This window comes from Pleurodeles waltl, chromosome 6 (genome assembly GCF_031143425.1).
Source record: "Pleurodeles waltl isolate 20211129_DDA chromosome 6, aPleWal1.hap1.20221129, whole genome shotgun sequence".
Classification (NCBI taxonomy): domain Eukaryota; kingdom Metazoa; phylum Chordata; class Amphibia; order Caudata; family Salamandridae; genus Pleurodeles; species Pleurodeles waltl.
The window spans coordinates 1485351297-1485368293 of NC_090445.1; the positions used below are offsets into that span (position 1 = coordinate 1485351297).

The 16997-nt window shown below is 41.8% G+C and overlaps 1 protein-coding gene across 1 annotated transcript in view; it reads left to right on the plus strand.

Annotated features, from left to right (window-relative positions):
• The window catches only part of PCDH15 (protocadherin related 15), a 2681631-nt gene that overhangs the window by 1218641 nt on the left and 1445993 nt on the right, over window positions 1-16997 (plus strand). Inside the window, exon 9 of the mRNA XM_069240977.1 lies at window positions 13838-13946. Coding sequence (XP_069097078.1) covers window positions 13838-13946 — 109 coding nt within the window. The remainder of the gene's footprint in view (window positions 1-13837; window positions 13947-16997) is intronic.

Below are 16997 nucleotides of genomic sequence, written 5' to 3' on the forward strand. Positions count from 1 at the left end.
GAGAGTCAGAAATTCCAAGCACTTCAAAGCAGAATCCCTAGAAACATCATCTACTTCAAAGACGGAACCAGGTATAAAAAATAGACCCTCAGACACACTCTTCAGTTCAATTTCTGAACCTGTGAGAAGTCTTTAAGAGGACTGCCTGCTGCTGTATCCTGCTGCTGTGTACTCCACAAGGCTGTCGCTGGCACCTGGAAGGACTCATTTGCTGCCTCAAGCCTGCCTTAAACTCTCAGAGGACTGCCCTGCAGCTTGAGCCCTGCTTCATTGCTTGAACGTAGGACTACCAGAGTGACTTCAAGGGCTAGTTTGCTGGCCTCCTGTTCATAAACCCAAGGACATTATAGGCTTCCATCATCCTTAACCTGCTCCTGGACCCAGCTTTGTGAGTCCTAACCCCACAAGTGGTGCCTCTCTTGTCCTGCACCCTTGCTGGTGTGCTAAATGTTCCCAGATAACCAAAATCCAAAACTTGGGAAATCATTTTTGGCTAACAATCGCTTTGAGAAGCTAGGGAAGACTGGGAGCAACCTCCTTGCCTATCCCCCCAAGATGAAGCACTGGTTGGCCTGACTTTGTGATAGCTCCTGCCACGGTCTTCTTCATAGCAGTACATCTTGTTCAGAGGTCCCTCTGTGAAGGGGTATCCGGCCTCCTGGGACAATCATTGGCAACAGCTTCCATCTTAGTTCTGCTGATGATTTTTGACTTCTTTTAAAAGAAACTAAGGACCAGATTTAAGAAACGTAGCACTGCACCCAGTGCAGCACCACTTTTCTTAAGCCCCTTAGCACCCCCCTAACTTCACCATGTGGGCGCTGTGTCTAAGATACAGCGCACCATGGCGGTAGTTAGGGAACTAGCATCAAAACTGTTGCTGCTAGTTCGAAGCTTTGCAGGATTAGCATCACAAATTTTGACACTAATCCTGCAAAGCACTTTGAGACCCATTGTAAACAATGGTGTGCCTCCTTTTAACACCTCCTCTGAGCAGGTGTTAAAAGTGCTGAAAAAAATGACATTTCCTAGATTTCTTTACACCCTTGTTTTGCCTCCCCTTAATGGGTAACACCCACTTTGCATACATTATGTCTGGTGAAAGCATATTGTAGTGCAAAGTATTACAAAGTGGTGCAATGCATACAGTGCACCACTTTGTGAATTTGGCATAGTGATTTTAGCCTCGTTGGGCCACATTGGCATTAAAAAAAATATCTTAATGTGGTGCAAGAAGGTGCTAGGGGCTCTTAAATCTGCCCCTAAGTTTGAATGTAGAAATCTTAACCGGGACCTTGTCCAGTGGCTCCTAACAATGACACTCCCTTCTCAGACACCACCTGCAGCCTTGCCTCACTGAACTTTACCTTCTCAGAATATTTTCTATAAAATGTCTTCTAATTCTCAAGGTAAGCCTTGACTGGGCCCATCCCACTTCCCGTATCTGACCTGCACTCCATTGGGGTCAACCATATTGTTTTACTTTGACCCAGTCTCATGTGAGCAAATGTCTGCAGTTTGACCTTTGATTTTTTAGGTGCAAGTTTTTAACTTACAGTTTAAAAATATAAAACACTGTTTCTACTGAATGGATTTTTGTTGTTTGATGTCAAATAATTCATTACAATTTGCTGTATTTTTCTAGAGTGGTGCGGGATTTTCATTATGTTGTCTTTTAAACGTTTTACTATTTCTGTGCTGCAGAAATACTCTACAAATTGTCTGATTGCTTTTGAAGTCAAGCTTCCTAGTGGTAAGCACAGGTTGATTTAGTGACCTTTTCTAGTTCACCATAACAGGGATTGTGATTGTTGCTTGACTGATGTTAACACCCCAGCCAACCAGCAGCCCAATTTTTCACTGAGTCACACTGTAAAAAGTGTCAACTTATGCAATTTATATCTTTGGAATATTTATTTTTTATGAACCATGTTATGCATTTGCTCAATGGGAGTGTTTTATACTGTTCTTCCCCTTTTTTCTCTCTCTAATCCATTTTCTCATTTTTTATATGAAAATAGCAGTTCTTCTGTAAGATTTTGATGATTCTGTTTGATGGCTCTGTTTCTTTTGATAGCTCAATAAAAAGATACATATTTTTTGTATCACAGATGAGTTAGCCGAAGACAATAACCATTGAAACAGGTAGCTGAATGACTGGCTCGGCAATGAGAAAATTATGCTTATCCTCAGCATAGAAGAAAAAATAAAATCTCAAAAATGGAAAACATGTATGATGTAGATATTAATTGTGCAAGGATGAAGGATGTTCCCAGAGTGACTCTGCATGTAGAGATGTTTTCAGTCCTAGGAGGAATTAAGGCAAACCATTGTGTGTTATAAATAAGTGTAATATCACTTCACTGGTGTTAGAAATGGGGTCTTTGCTTGGCAGTCAGGTTACACCCTGTCCAAGCAAGGACCCCCACTCTTTTCAGGGTAAGTTACACACAATCCAAATGATCCTGTGCCCACCCTCTGGTAGCTTGGCACTGAGCAGTCAGGCTTAACTTAGAAGGCAATGTGTAAAGTATTTGTGCAATAAATCATGCAATAACAAGTAGAACACCACAAAAATACACCACACAGTGTTTAGAAAAATATATAATGTTTATCTGGTAAGATGCAGGTCAAACCGATTAAGATGCAATTAATATATTTTGAAATATCACTGAAAAAAATGATATAAAGTGTCTTTAGTCTCTTAAAAGCACAAAGTACCTGGCTTGCATTCAAAATCTCCGCAAGGAACCACAGAGGAGGAGATGCATGGAAAAGAGGGAGGTATGCGTTGATTTCTCGGGCTGCATCATTTCTTATTTATGCAGGAAAGGCTTTGCGTTGGTTTCCGGCGCTCAGTCTTGGATCCTCTTCGGGGATGAGGCGTTGAAATCCAGCACTGGCAGGAAAAAGTCACAGGGCTGCGCCCATCCAGTGGGCATTGCGTGGAAATTTCTACTGCATAACAGGGCTGCGTCGATTCCTCTCAGGAAGTTGGGCTTTGTCATTCCAGTTTCGCGTGCAGTGATTTTCTCACTGCAATGAAGGCTGTGCGTCATTTCTGGCAGACGGTGCGTTGATTTTCTTTGTACAGGGAGTTCTCCTTGCAGAAATGAAGTCTTTTTGGTCCTGAGACTTCAAGGAACAGGAGACAAGCTCTATCCAAGCCCTTGGAGAACACTTCTCAGCACAGCCAGAGAGTAGAAAGGCAGCAGGGCAACAGCAAGGCAGCAGACCTTCTTAGAAAAGCAGGCAGGGGAGTCCTTTGGGCAGCCAGGCAGATCTTCTTGGCAGGTTGCAGGTTCTGGTCAAGGTTCTTCTCCAGGATGTGTCTGAGTTGGTAGGGGCAGAGATCCTGTTTGCCTTTGAAGTGGGGGATACTTCAAAGAGTGGCTTAGAAGTGCACAAGGGCCCCTTTCAGTTCCATCCTGTCTGCCAGGGTCCCAGTAGTGGGTGTGGCAGTCCTTTATGTCAGGGCAGGCTACTGTCCTTTGACATGCAAGTGTCAGGCCCTCCACCCTCCCAGCCCAGGAAGACCCATTCAAAGTGCAGATGTGTGCAAGTGGGCTGAGTTTCCTGTGTTTGGGGTGTTTCTGAGTGAATGCACAAAGGAGCTGTCAACTAAACCCAGCCAGATGTGGTTGTAAGGCACATAAGGATTTAATTGCAGAGAAATGCTCACTTTCTAAAAGTGGCATTTCTAAAATAGTAATATTAAATCCAACTTCACCAGTCAGCAGGAATTTGTATCACCATTCTGGCCATACTAAATATGACCTTCCTACTCCTTTCAGATCAGCAGCTACCACTCAAGCAATGTATGAGGGCAGCCGCAATGTTAGCCTATGAAGGGAGCAGGCCTCACAGCAGTGTAAAAACAAATTTAGGAGTTTTACACTACCAGGGCATGTAAACTACACAAGTACATGTCCTGCCTTTTACCTACATAGCTCCCTGCTCTATGGGTTACCTAGAGCATACCTTAGGGGTGACTTATATGTAGAAAAATTGGAGTTTTAGGCTTGGCAAGTGCTTTTAAATGCCACGTTGAATTGGCAGTAAAACTGAACACACAGGCCTTGCAATGGCAGGCCTGAGGCAAGGTTAAGGAGATACTTAAGAGGGTGGCACAACCAGTGCTGCAGGCCCACTAGTAGCATTTAATCTACAGGCCCTGGGCACATATAGTACTAGGGACGTATAAATAAATTAATTAATCCAATTGGATATGATCCAATGTTACCATGTTTAAAGGGAGAGAGCATATGCACTTTAGCACTGGGTAGCAGTGGTAAAGTGTGCAGAGCCTAAAAACCAGCAAAAACAGTATCTAAAAAGTAGAGGGAGGCAGGCAAAAGTTAAGGGTGACCAACCTAAGTCTGTCAGGTCAAACACTATCCTAAGAATGGAGCAGGCTTCACAGCAGTGTAAAAACACATTTAGGAGCTTTATACTACCAGGCCATATAGTACACACATGCTCATGTCCTGCCTTTTACCTACTTAGCACCCTGCCCCATGGGCTACCTAGGGCCTACCTAAGGGGTGACCTATATGTAGAAAAAGGAGAGTTTAAGGCTTGGCAAGTACTTTTAAAGTGGCAGTGAAACTACACACACAGGCACTGCAGGGGCAGGCCTGGGACATGGTTAGGGGGGTACATGTATTAAAATGCTATTTCAGTGGGTGGCACAACCAGTGCTGCAGCCCACTAGTAGAATTTAATTTACAGCCTCTGGGCACATGTAGTGCACTTGACTAGGGACTTATAAGTAAATTTAATAAGCCAATTGGGTATGAGCCAATGTCTCCATGTTTTAAGGAGAAAGCATATGCACTTTAGCACTGATAAGCAGTGGTAAAGTGTGCAGAGTCCTAAAGCCAGCAAAAATGAGGTCAGACAAGGAGGAAGGCAAAAAGAGTCGGGTGACCCTGCAGAAAGGCCATTTCCAACAGTTGGGCTTCATAAAGTATAGACTACATGGGGTTGGCTTTACCCCCCAACCTAGCAAAAACCGAAGAAATTAATTTACAATGATTGCAGTGAGGAATTAGATCCAAGCTTAATAGTAGTAGTAAATATACACCACTGTCCGACTGCTAGGTATAACTGTGGCTTATAAAATAGACACTTTACCCACTACCCATGTGTGTTTCAGATATACGCTCTCCACATCTCATGTGATTATATCACCAACCTCCAGTCAATATGCTTCTCCTTCATATGGCAGGTAAGGCAGAGAGAATCCGTAAGTGACAGAGCACACTAAGGCCAGTTCAGGAGGGAATGGAATTCCAAGACCTTTCACACTTCTATGCAGTAGTTCCTGTCTGCTTCCTGAATGACTAAACAAGGAGTAAAACGTTAAAGGGATGGTATATAATTGACACACGTTGTTTGCAGACCCCTTTTGGGAAATCTGATAACAACATAAATACCAGCAAAAGAAGATGCTCCATGTATCCCCGGTACAAAGGTCACCTTAGAAGTATTGGACAAAAAATGAGTCAGAAATGGCCTCACCTCTTTTCGGACCCCATTCAAGCCCTTATGGAGAATCACAAGTTCACCCCGGGTCTGAATGGAGCCTCCAACCTCAAATGATAAAAAGGGGGCTGTAAAACGCTGAGAGATATGTGTGACCAGGGATCAACAAAGTCTTTTGAGCATTTGAAGGAGAAGTGTGCCCTTCTGGAGACCAAATGGCCTTGCTACAAGCATCTCCCATGTTTGCTATTTGAACCTAGAATCAGACAGAGCTGTACAAGAATCCTTACCCCTTTCAAAAGTTATCACCTAAATTATATTAGTGATAAACAAGTAATACCCATCATTTATAATATGCTCAATGTCAAGCAGGGACAGGTCAAACAAACACTTCAGCATGACTGGGAGAGTGAACTGGTCATCACATTATATTATGACCAATGGGAGGAAATCATAATATGGATTAACAACTTTGCATCCCACAAAGGTAGGAGGGAAACAATGCTCCAGGCACTCTACATTTGGCACTACACTCCAACAGATCTGACTAAAATGAAGAGAGGGACGCTTACTGTGTTCGGGAGATACATTGCAGAGGAGACACTGATTCATATACTCTGTCATTCCCCCGGGAGCAAGCCTTTTGGTCCTCGATGTTGATCACCATAGAACAAATCACTGGGTCTGACTTGGTAGATGGTCCAAGGTGGTGTTACTGGGTAGCCCGGATAAAGATATCTACCAAGTCTATACCACCCCTGATAGGTTCAATTTCCAACTATGGTTGGCATTCAAGCAAACTATCCTTGGACTATGGACATACCAATTGCCACCCTGTGAATACAAGGGGATCAAGAGAACGTGGTGGATCTTGAGCATGAATTCTAGCACAGGGTGAAGAAAAGGACTTCACCAAACAGGGGGTCTGCTTCTTGGAATATTCTGGTAGAGACCTCAAAGACATTTTCTATCCTAAGTGGCTTTGTGTACTTAGACTCGTCTAAATTGTACAATTACTACCCTACTATCCGTAGACAACCCAATGAGCCAAAGGCCTCCGGCCTGGTCGAGATTGAACACTGTTGGAGGAGGACCGTGATGCACCAAGGCCACCGTAGCAGAATGCACTGGAGGGTAGGAGGATGGGATGGCTGGAGGGATGGGAAGGGGCATTTGGTGTATTTTGTTTGTACTTTTGGGTGTTTTATGTTTTCTCTTATTTATCAGTGACTAGAAGAGAATTTAATTCAAATGTCAATAAATAAGTACATATTCAAACCCAAATTAATGTGTAACCTGACCAATCACAATAGACTTTTGACTGTAGAATTACCCACAAAGACTCTGGGCATTAAATATAGTCTTGAGGAAAACCTTGGATCATTAGAGGCCACACATATAAGGCTGAATTATGCTGACTTTACATAGGGTGTAGGGACATCATATCCTGCAGACACCTTCTCTGATTTCATTATACCTCAGGCACTCACCAATGGAGGGATACCTGGGTGACCCAAACATATTTTTATATTCAAAGACACCCAAGGTGCTCTTTGAAATATGGTTGAACCAACCCTGGCTTATAGGGACCACTATGAGAACCAGTGATGAAGTTTGCCACTAATGAAGTGGGTAAGGGTCTAACAAAACAACATACAGGGTCTCTTGTGGTTTCTCTGGTTAGGCCTTACTTAAAGCTTTCAATGTAGAAGATTAATCTAGGGAGATAGTATCCTATGCCCCACTGAAATTATCTCCCCCCTCTCTGGTTAGAAAACCTTGTGTTCTATTCCAGGTTTAGGTGTGAAATAATACCAAAACATGTTGCCACCGCAAATTAGCTTGAGAGATCTAGCTGTTCCACTACAAATATTTTGCACACAATTTTTCTAACAAGTGCTTTTTCTGATCACTTCTCAAGATCTCTTCTTTCTCTGTTCAAACACATGATTGTCTGGTACAATAGATTATTCTTCACTGATATTTCAGTGGGGCATTGACAGTTAATACGGTCAAGACCAGAAGGTTGTACTTTAATTCAAATTAAGGGACAATTCATTAAATTGCTGCGTGCTGACTTTTACTGAGTCAGTTCACCTTCAATTGACTGTTTGCTTTTTATGACAAAGAAACAATAAATAGTTTTTAATTTCTCTTGAAAAGCATCCTGTACAGAGTTACGCCTGAAAATATATAGAAACATTGGACTGAAGAAATAAAATAACATCTCATTGTTAGTGACAAAAGATGAACTTCAAGTTTTAACTGAAAAGGCATTATGGAGTGTGCATCAGGCAGAAAGAAACAAGATACAATTGTATATTGTAATCTATTAAATTGAACAGATTTAATTATTAACATTTTGTTTAAAAGGGAGTTGAAATGTTAATTTATGGAAGTGGCTGACCACACTGCTAGATTAGCAACAGGATATTAGATTGCAGGTGTATAACTTTTAAAGAAGAAGTTGTGATCTTTTAAATGAGGCATAGACAATTTGCAGAAATACAATAATAGGGATTAAGGCAGACATGTGTGTGCCTTAGAGTAGACTATTCCCAGAGAAGGAAGGCATGCAGAAGATGGAATTTAAGAGTGGATTAATTTGAAAGAAACAAACATTGACAAAGCCAATAAATCCTGACTTTGCAAGAGCTATTGGCTTTGCCAACACTACTTAGCCATGTTGTACACCAGCTTGGCAGCTGTTCAGCATGGCTAAAAGTGACTTTAAGGAGAAGGATGTGGAGTGGAATGTCGTAGAGTGCCATAGAGCAGAGTGGAGTGTTATGGAGTGGTATAGAGAGGTGTGAAGTGTTTAGAGTAGAGTTGATTAGTGTGCAGTGGAATGGAGTGTCATGGGGTGGCATTAAGCAAATTGGCATAGTGTTGTGAAGTATCTTGGCGGGAGTAGAGTTTTGTAGAGTGGAAGGGCATAGAGATAAGTAGAGTGTTGTAGAGTTGAGTGGTTTAGAGTTGAATAGAGTGTCACAGTGTAGTAGAGTATCATGAAAAAGTGGCATAGAGTGTTGTTGAGTGGTATAGCGGATGTTGCATAGACTGGAGTAGAGTGCTGTAGAGTAGAGTGGTATAGAGCAATGTTGATCGTCAAAGAGTGGAGTAGCATTGAGTGGAGTAGTGTAGCAGAGAAGAATTACATAGAGAATCATAAAGTGGAAGAGAGTATAGTAAAGTGGAGTGGCTTTGAATGTCAGAGTTCAGTGGTATAGAGTAGCATGGAGTGAAGTGGAATAGAGTGGAGCGGTGTAGAGTGGAGTAGTGGAGTGGAGTAGTGTATTGTAGAACACAGTGGAGTAAAATGATGACATGGAGTGCCATAGAGGGAGTTGCGTAGAGTGTCATTGAGTGGAGTACTGTCATAGAGGGGCATAAAGTGGACTGGAGTGGAGTGACATAGAGTGGCCTAGAGCGAGGTAGAGTTTAATGGAGTAATGAGTTATAGAGTGGAGTGTTGTTGAGTGGGGTGGAGTTGCCTAGATTGAAGTGGCATAAACTACAGTGGAGCACAGTAGATTGGCATAGAGTGCAGCGGCTTCGAGTGAATTGTTTGTTAGTAAAGTGGTGTAGAGTGCATTGGCATAGAGTGCAGGGGTGTAGAGTAAGTAGAGTAGTGTAGAGTAGTGGTGCAGAGTATAGTGGTGCAGAGTTGTATAGAGGGAAGTGACACAGTATAGAATTCAGTGGAGTAGAGGGCAACGGTGTGAGATGGCAAAAGGGTGGAGTAGAGTGCCGAGGAGTGCAGGGGTGTGTAGTTCAGGGGTGTAGAGTGCAGTGGCAGAGAGCAGTTTATTTCAGAGTAGATTGAAGTGGTTTAGGGTAAAGTGGAGTGGTGCAAGATAGAGTGCAAAAATGTAGAGTAGAGTGGCAGAGAGTGTAGTGCTGTAAAATCACAAAGATTGCAGTAGCGTGGAATGAGGTGGCACACAGTAGATTACAGTGGTGTAAACTGTAGAGTGGTGCAGTGCATTGGCATGGAGATGAGTGGTGCAGAGTAGAGTGCAGTGGCATAGAGTGCAGTGGTGCAGAGTAGCATATAGGTTAGTAGAGGACAGTGCAGACTTGCAATTTAGAGTGTATTAGAGTGCAATGGTGTTGAGTGCATTGGCAAACAGTGCATTAGCGCAGACTGCAGTGGTGTTGAGTGTTGCAAAGTAGAGTGTTGTAGAGGGCAGTGGCATACAGTATAGTGATGCAAAGTGGAATAGAGTAGCGTAGAATTCATTGACATAGTGCACAATAGTGAGAGTGGCTTAGCATGCAGTGGAGAGGAGTTCAGTGCCATAATCTGTTGCAGTGTAGGGTATAGTGGTGTAGAGTGCAGTGGTGCAGAGGAGTTGGAAAAGAGTGCAGTGGCATAGGGTGCATTGGTTTTGAGTAAAGTGGTGTAGAGTCCATTGGGTGAAGTGCAGTGGTTTAGAGTAGAATGGCGTAGAACACAATGGCATAGAGTAGAGTGGTGTAGAGTGATGCATCATAGAGTACAGTACTATAGAGTACAGTGGTGTAGAGTCAATTTTATCATAGTAGAGTATAGTGGCATAGAGGGAAGGGCTGCATGGTAGAGTGGTATGGTGCAGGGCAGAGTGGAGTGGTGTAAAGTAGTGGCATAGAGTGCACTGGCATAGAGTTGAGTGGTGCTGAGTAGAGTGGAGTGGCCTAGACTGGAGTGGTATAGAGTGCAGTGGCAAAGATTGCAGCGGTACATAGTAAAGTAGAGTGCATTGGCATAGATTATAGTGGTTCAGTGTATAGTACAGAGGCATAGAGTGCAGTGGTGCACAGTAGATTAGAGTAGCACAGAGTGCATTGGCATTGAGTGGAATAGAGTAGAGTTTTCCAGTGGCATAGAGGTCAGTGGTGTAGAGTAGAGTGGAGGAGAGTTCAGTGGTGGAGAGTGCAGTGTTTGCAGAGTAGAGTGTTGTAGAGTGCAGTGGTGTAGAGCAGAGTGGCTTAGAGTACTGTGGCATAGAGTGTAGTGGTGCGGAGTAAAGTGGCATAGAGAGCAGTGGCATAGAGTGACATAAAGATAGAGGAAATGGTATCCTTGAATCCTGTAAAAAAAATCAGGTAGAAGCAGTGATTTGTTATCAATATCTCCTTGATGCCAGATTGTCCTAGTGTGACTGCACCTGTTGTACAAACACAAAGAGTGACATTTAAGTGTGTGTGCAAAAGGTAGGGGTGTGAGAAAGAGATGCCTGGTAATGTGTTATGAAATATTACTGATGAGGATTTGTTTTTGTTTCAAAATAACAGATTGGCGTAGTTTAAGGTGATAATGCAAGTAGGTCAATTCTATTTAAAAGAAAAAGTGTTCTGTGGCAGAGGTAGTGTGTTTTGAGTTGTATCGGTATTAAGTATGCAGCTGTATTTATTGTGGAAAAACAAAATATTATTGCATATTGACCTTTCTTTCAGCATAAGGTGTTAACTTAAGGTGCACTAATTAATGTTGTATAGGCTTTGGCTGGAAAAGTAATAAAAAGCAAGAGGCCTGTTTGTGTTGTATATGTGATTTAATAAGTGAAAGACAGAGCCTGAAAGAGCATCTATGTATTTTATTGTTGTCCATGATGAAAGGACATGAAGGATGCAGTGTAATTGTTGTTAGAGTGTGTGGTGAGGTGTAAGTAGACACAGTATTGGGCAAAGTGTTACAATAATCTAAAGGCAGATTGTGAAGCTTTGAATTTGGAAAAGCAGAGGGAGAGTAGCTTAGGCTGCTTAGACCTGTGGGTGTTTTGGGGAGGGATTCTCAAAGTGGCCATACGATTGTGGTGTTTATTTGTTTACAAGAGAAATGTGTGCACTGTAAGAATGTCAGATGTGTTGATCTGTCCTAGTAGGTGCACAGATAATGTAAATACCACTATTTTATTTCTTTTATAGTGCTACTTATCCCAGTGCAGGGTGTCAGAGCTCTTTAAATAACATACATAACATACCTTCACAATAAATCATGTAAGTATGTATATCAATGTAAAAGATGTTTGCAGCATTAAAACAGTGAGGGATACAAGGTGTAGGAGTCATGTCCTTCATAGCTCACTGTGCTATCTTAGACGGATTACAATGTATTAACTGCAAGTAACAAAAGGATCTACATGTTAAAAACAGTAACCATCTTACCTATCTAGTAAAAGAATCTGCCATCTAGATTATATGTGAGATACTATGTAAGGGTTATTATACAGCTTTGTAAAAATGGAGTATAGCAGGGGCACGAGTGGGCTTAGTGGGGAGAGTAATCTGCACCCCTCTTTCCTATAAATGCTCTCACTTTGAAGTCAGTGAAAGTAAAGTAAATGACAAGCTCTCTCAGAAGACACAGTTTGACATTTGACCACTGTCTTTGAATGCCCAGAAAATGTGACAAGATAAGAGCAAGATTTAAAGGCCTGTTTACAAAAAGCAAGTTGGTGGGAGAATACAGTAAACAAGGTTTAGGCAACAAGCAGGACAAATTCCAGCTGAATAGCCCAAAGCAAATAAAGGAAGCAAATAGAAAGCCCACAAATGTGAGTTACCAACCACAAAACCAATGGTAAGCAAGGGGCAGGATGCATTCCTAGGTCAACTTTCTAAATGTCCCCAATGTGTTATCTGGAAGCCTGTGACCCAAAAAGTGATGCAACAATGGGAAGTTTTAAATCAAGGTCAGATTTCATATGAAACAATTGGAGGCTTTTTTAAGATTGCAAGCAATCCGATGATGCAAAACTATAGAAATAAAAACATTATTTGCATGTGTGATAGAGCTTTATTAGGTATATTTGTTAAGTTTAAGAGTGAGGCTAACAGTGTACCACCTGAAACTTCGGGCCAGATGTAGGTAGAAAAGGGTTTGCGACTCGCAAATTGCGAGTCGGCAAACCCATATGCAGAATGGTGTCCCTGACACCATCTGCGAATCGCAAGGGGGTCACAAAGTCCCACCTCATTAATATTAATGAGGTGGGTCGCAATTTGCGACCCCCTTGCGATTCCCTGCACTCACAGGGATGGTGGCCTGCTGGAGGCAGCAGACCACCATGTCTGTGACTGCTTTTTTAATAAAGCAGTTTTTAAAGTTTTTTTTGTATTGTAGCCCGTTTTCCTTAAAGGAAAACGAGTTGCAATACACTCGGGAAAATGAAACCATTTGGTTTCGTTTTTTCAGAGTAGGCAGTGGTCCATTGCACCACTGCCTGCCCTGAAAAAAATATTTTTGGCGCCATTCACAAAGGGGAAGGGGTCCCATTGGGACCCCTTCCCTTTTGCGAATGAGTTAGCACCCACTTCACATGGGTGCTAACTGCGAATTGCTTTGCGACCGCGTTCGCGGTTACAAAGCAATTCTGCATCGCGGTGCGACTCGCAAATAGGAAGGGGAATACCCCTTCCTATTTGCGAGTCGCATTCCCATTTTGAGAGTTGGTACCGACTCGCAAAATGGGAATGTGCATTGCGATGCGCGTTTTGCATGGTGCAAACTGCAAATTCTGCAGTTTGCGCCATGCAAAACGGTTCCTACATCTGTCCCTTACTGTCAGACCACTGCTTTAGCAAGAGCAGCTGATCTGCTCAATGGCCGAATAAATATATTGCAAAATATTAAGAGGTTTAGGCTGTGCTCAAAGCAGAACATAAAAGCTTGATCAAAGCAACGTGAGAATGGGGAAGCTGCTTTTGGCTCCCCATCAATCTCAATTCTGCGTTCGCTCTCTCTCTCTCGCTCCTTATATATATATATATATATATATATATATATATATATATATATATATATAAATTTGGCTTTTTGGGTTTCAAGAAAATTTACTTTGTCATAGTTTTCTTTGTAAGTTAAGGGAGTTAATTTGTGTGCGAACATGCTCCTTGTGTGCCGTTGCTCTGTGACTTTAGCCAATGTCTGAAGTAGGCCGACTTTCACACTGTCTGTTGGGTGCACCATTGTAACGTCACTACTCAAACTTAATAAAATATAACAATACAGTAGTTCTGTCATTTTGTTATTGTTGGTGACTATGTCACAATTACAGTATGAAAATAACAAACAGTTTTTTGCGTGTATTTACTGCATGGTACGTGTATGTATTACAATAACGTTCACTTGGAAAAGATAGGTTGCCACAAGAAAACGCATCTAGAAAATGTAGCCTGCACCATTCTTCTGTAATTCTCTTTCCCATCCCCTCCTGTTTTTCATCATTTCCTGCTCTTTGTTAACTGCGACCCCAGAGTCCTTCTTTCAGACCGTTTCTTTCAACTATGCATTTTTATTAAGCTTGAAGACTTGATAACCATTTTTCCAATTTATCTAGATTAATTTGTCTGCTTTCCATTTCAGGCACGAGTGAACCCCATCAATGTCACTCCACCTATACGAGCTGCAGATCAAGATCGTGACATTCAGCCACCTTCGGATCGACCCGGCATCCTCTTCTCCATCCTTGTTGGTTGGTGTCTCCTAAGCGGCTAAGCATGCTATCATCTGTAATCAATCAGCATTAGGATGTGGACAAGTAGGAGTGAGTGCAAATGTGGCCACGTTGAAGCTGGCGTGTTAGCCCACTGGATAATGCCAGTAACGAAAGATGCAATCATTCTTTGGCTTAAATTAAATGACTATTTTTGTAGCTAGAGAAAAACTAGCCGAAGGTTTGCAGAGTCCATTACAGTGCTCAGTGTGAAATATCCACTGGATTGTTGCTCTCGTCTCACTCCCTGGGATAACATACATAAGCTTGTGAATATTTTATTAGCGTCTTTTTTAATCGAGCGAGATTCATGTAATTGTGGGGCTTACATGCAGAGGTGTGATGGAGAGGGAGGTGAGGTGGCAGCGCAAGTTAATGGATAATGAATAGAAGGAAGGTAGAATTAGTGTATATATATATAAATATATATACACACACACACATATATGTGTGTTTTATATGTGTGCGTGCATGTATATTTATTCATAGAAACTTCTTCAAATTATCCATTTGATAGATTTTTGGGAAAACTATCCCCAAAAAACATGTCACATACCATCCTCTTGGAAGACGGTAATAAGCATTAAGACCACGGATATAATCAATTCCAGGAATCGCTGCGTCCTATCCATTCAACATAAACGTCCATTTACTCTGAAACAAAAACACATGCTAACATTCACTTGTTCCCACAAATAAAGTGTTCGTGCGTGATTTAGGGCTGTATATACAAAGTTTCCCTACGTGTTGTGCATCTAGAGTCAATTTGCCTTGTGTTTTAATTGCGCTATAAGCATAATCATTCCTGTAAGCCCTTTTCTCTAAGCCTTTTTCTAACTTCTCCTTCAATGCCTTTGTCCTGTTCATCATTGTGATCTAAGAAGCTTTTCTCTAAAGGTGTAAGCAAGCATGTCAGATTATTCCTGTGCACATAAGCTGTGCCAAACGTCAATGTAGGTTTGAAGAAACCTCTAAGTAATAGTATGCCATTATCGTTAGCTACTCTACTCAAATACCTAATTATAGGGGCAAACAAAAATACCATGTCATAATTTGAATAAAAATACTGGATGTACTCCTGGATATGAAATCATGTTAGTAGCAGACTACAATTTATTCCATATGTTAAAGGCAAGCTATGGTACGTAACTCCTTCCTCAACTGACGAAGGAATCTGCGTACACACATAACAATTCCTTGCATCCATCGTCTCAACATACTCACTCAACAAGTGATAGAAGACATTAGAAGAAAGTTCTCCTTGTGCATTAGTATCCCCATGTAAATACTTCTCATATAATCTAAACCTTTCTATTGACAGTAGTGCAGTAGTTGTCTCAAATGCAGAAGTATGGTTGGCTTCACTCTTATCAAGAACAGACTTACCCAAAATCAACACCACAAACAATATCCCACACATAATCGCCAAACCAATACTCATATATTTACAGCACCAAAGTCCAGATATACAAAGCAGTTTTCAAGTCACAAACGGTGAATTGACCCGTTTGCGATTCGGAAAATGCTACTTGGGGTGTACAAAGTCCAAACTACGATTCGGTAAATTGTTACTGAATCGCAGTTTGGGTTTTGCGAATCAGTATTAGGAAGGGGCGTGACAAGGGTGTCCCTTCCTAATACTGAATGCAGATGGGATGTATGATTGTTTTGTGAATGGTAGCAAAAATATTTTTTCAGAGCAGGCAGTGGTTCCATGGTCTGCTCTGAAAAAATGAAAAGAAAACTTTTCATTTTTGATTTTGAAATGCATCTCGTTTTCCTTTAAGGAAAACAGGCTGCATTTAAAAAAAATGAAAGAAAACAGCTTTATTTAAAAGCAGTCCCAGTTAATGGTGGTCTGCTGTCTCCAGCAGGCCACCCTCCATGTGAGGGCTGCCACTCCCAATGGGGTCACAAATTGCGACCTACCCCATGAATATTCATGAGGTAGGTCATTTACGACCCCATTGTGATTCACAAACAGTGTCACTGACACTGTTGTACATTAGGTTTTGAGACTCGCACTTTGCAAGTCGGAACGCCTGATTTGTGTACATGTAGCCCCCTAGTATTCCTGCCCTGCTGGCTAATGTTACTCATGATCTCTAAAGAATCAGAAAGCAGAAGAAAATTTAGGAAAACTGCAGCAAAAACCAAAAACAAACAACTCTTTTTTCTGCAGTTATTTACAGCTTTCAGTCTCATTTCCTGGATCCCTTGTCAAAATCGGTAAGCAGCTTGTCAAAATCAGGTTTCAAAACTCAAATCAGGTTATCAATGTCTCTACTGGTTACTTTCAACAGTCTCTTTTTATAAAAATGTTCTCAAATTGTTTCAACAGGTCAGTTCATCAGCTTCCTTTAGGTGCCAAAATACTTACCCAGAATGTCTCTATCAAAACAAAGTCAAAAACTCTTGCTGCCATTCACTTGTAGTTGCATACAACCATTCAGGACCTGCGTATCTTCGACTTGCTATTCTCTTTCTTTTCAACTTTTGATCACCATTCAGTTCTCCTTCACTCAGATCTTCTCGCCTTGTTGTATCTAGTTCGTCCTCGATTGTTCCCTCAACAGCCACTTCCTTTTCTCTTTCTACTTGTGACTCCGGCCACTTATCTCCTTTCAATGGACCTTTTGCCAGTGTTCTCTTCATAGTCAAACTTGAACCTTCTCCTTGTTCTGCAGTGTTTTCTCTTGATGGACCTGCAATCGCTTCAGGAGGAGTCAGATCACAGTGATTTCGATCCATCTCAATTCCTTTCCCCTATGGGTCTGGCAATTGCTCTGTTTGTCTATCAAGGTCATCTGCTTCTGGAAAAGCCCTCCTCTGACTAGCCTCTCCTGCTGCCTCAATTGAGATAGGCTCTCTGTCACCCTCCTGGAGGTTTTCTCCTTTGTCTCTCACAGGTGTGACTGAACCGTCTTCAACGAGCTCAGATCCGGTCAGTTCCTCTTTGTTCTCTTTCTGGCCCTGAGACTTATTTCATTGTTGTTGGTACTCTAAACAACTCCTCTTCCTCATGATCCA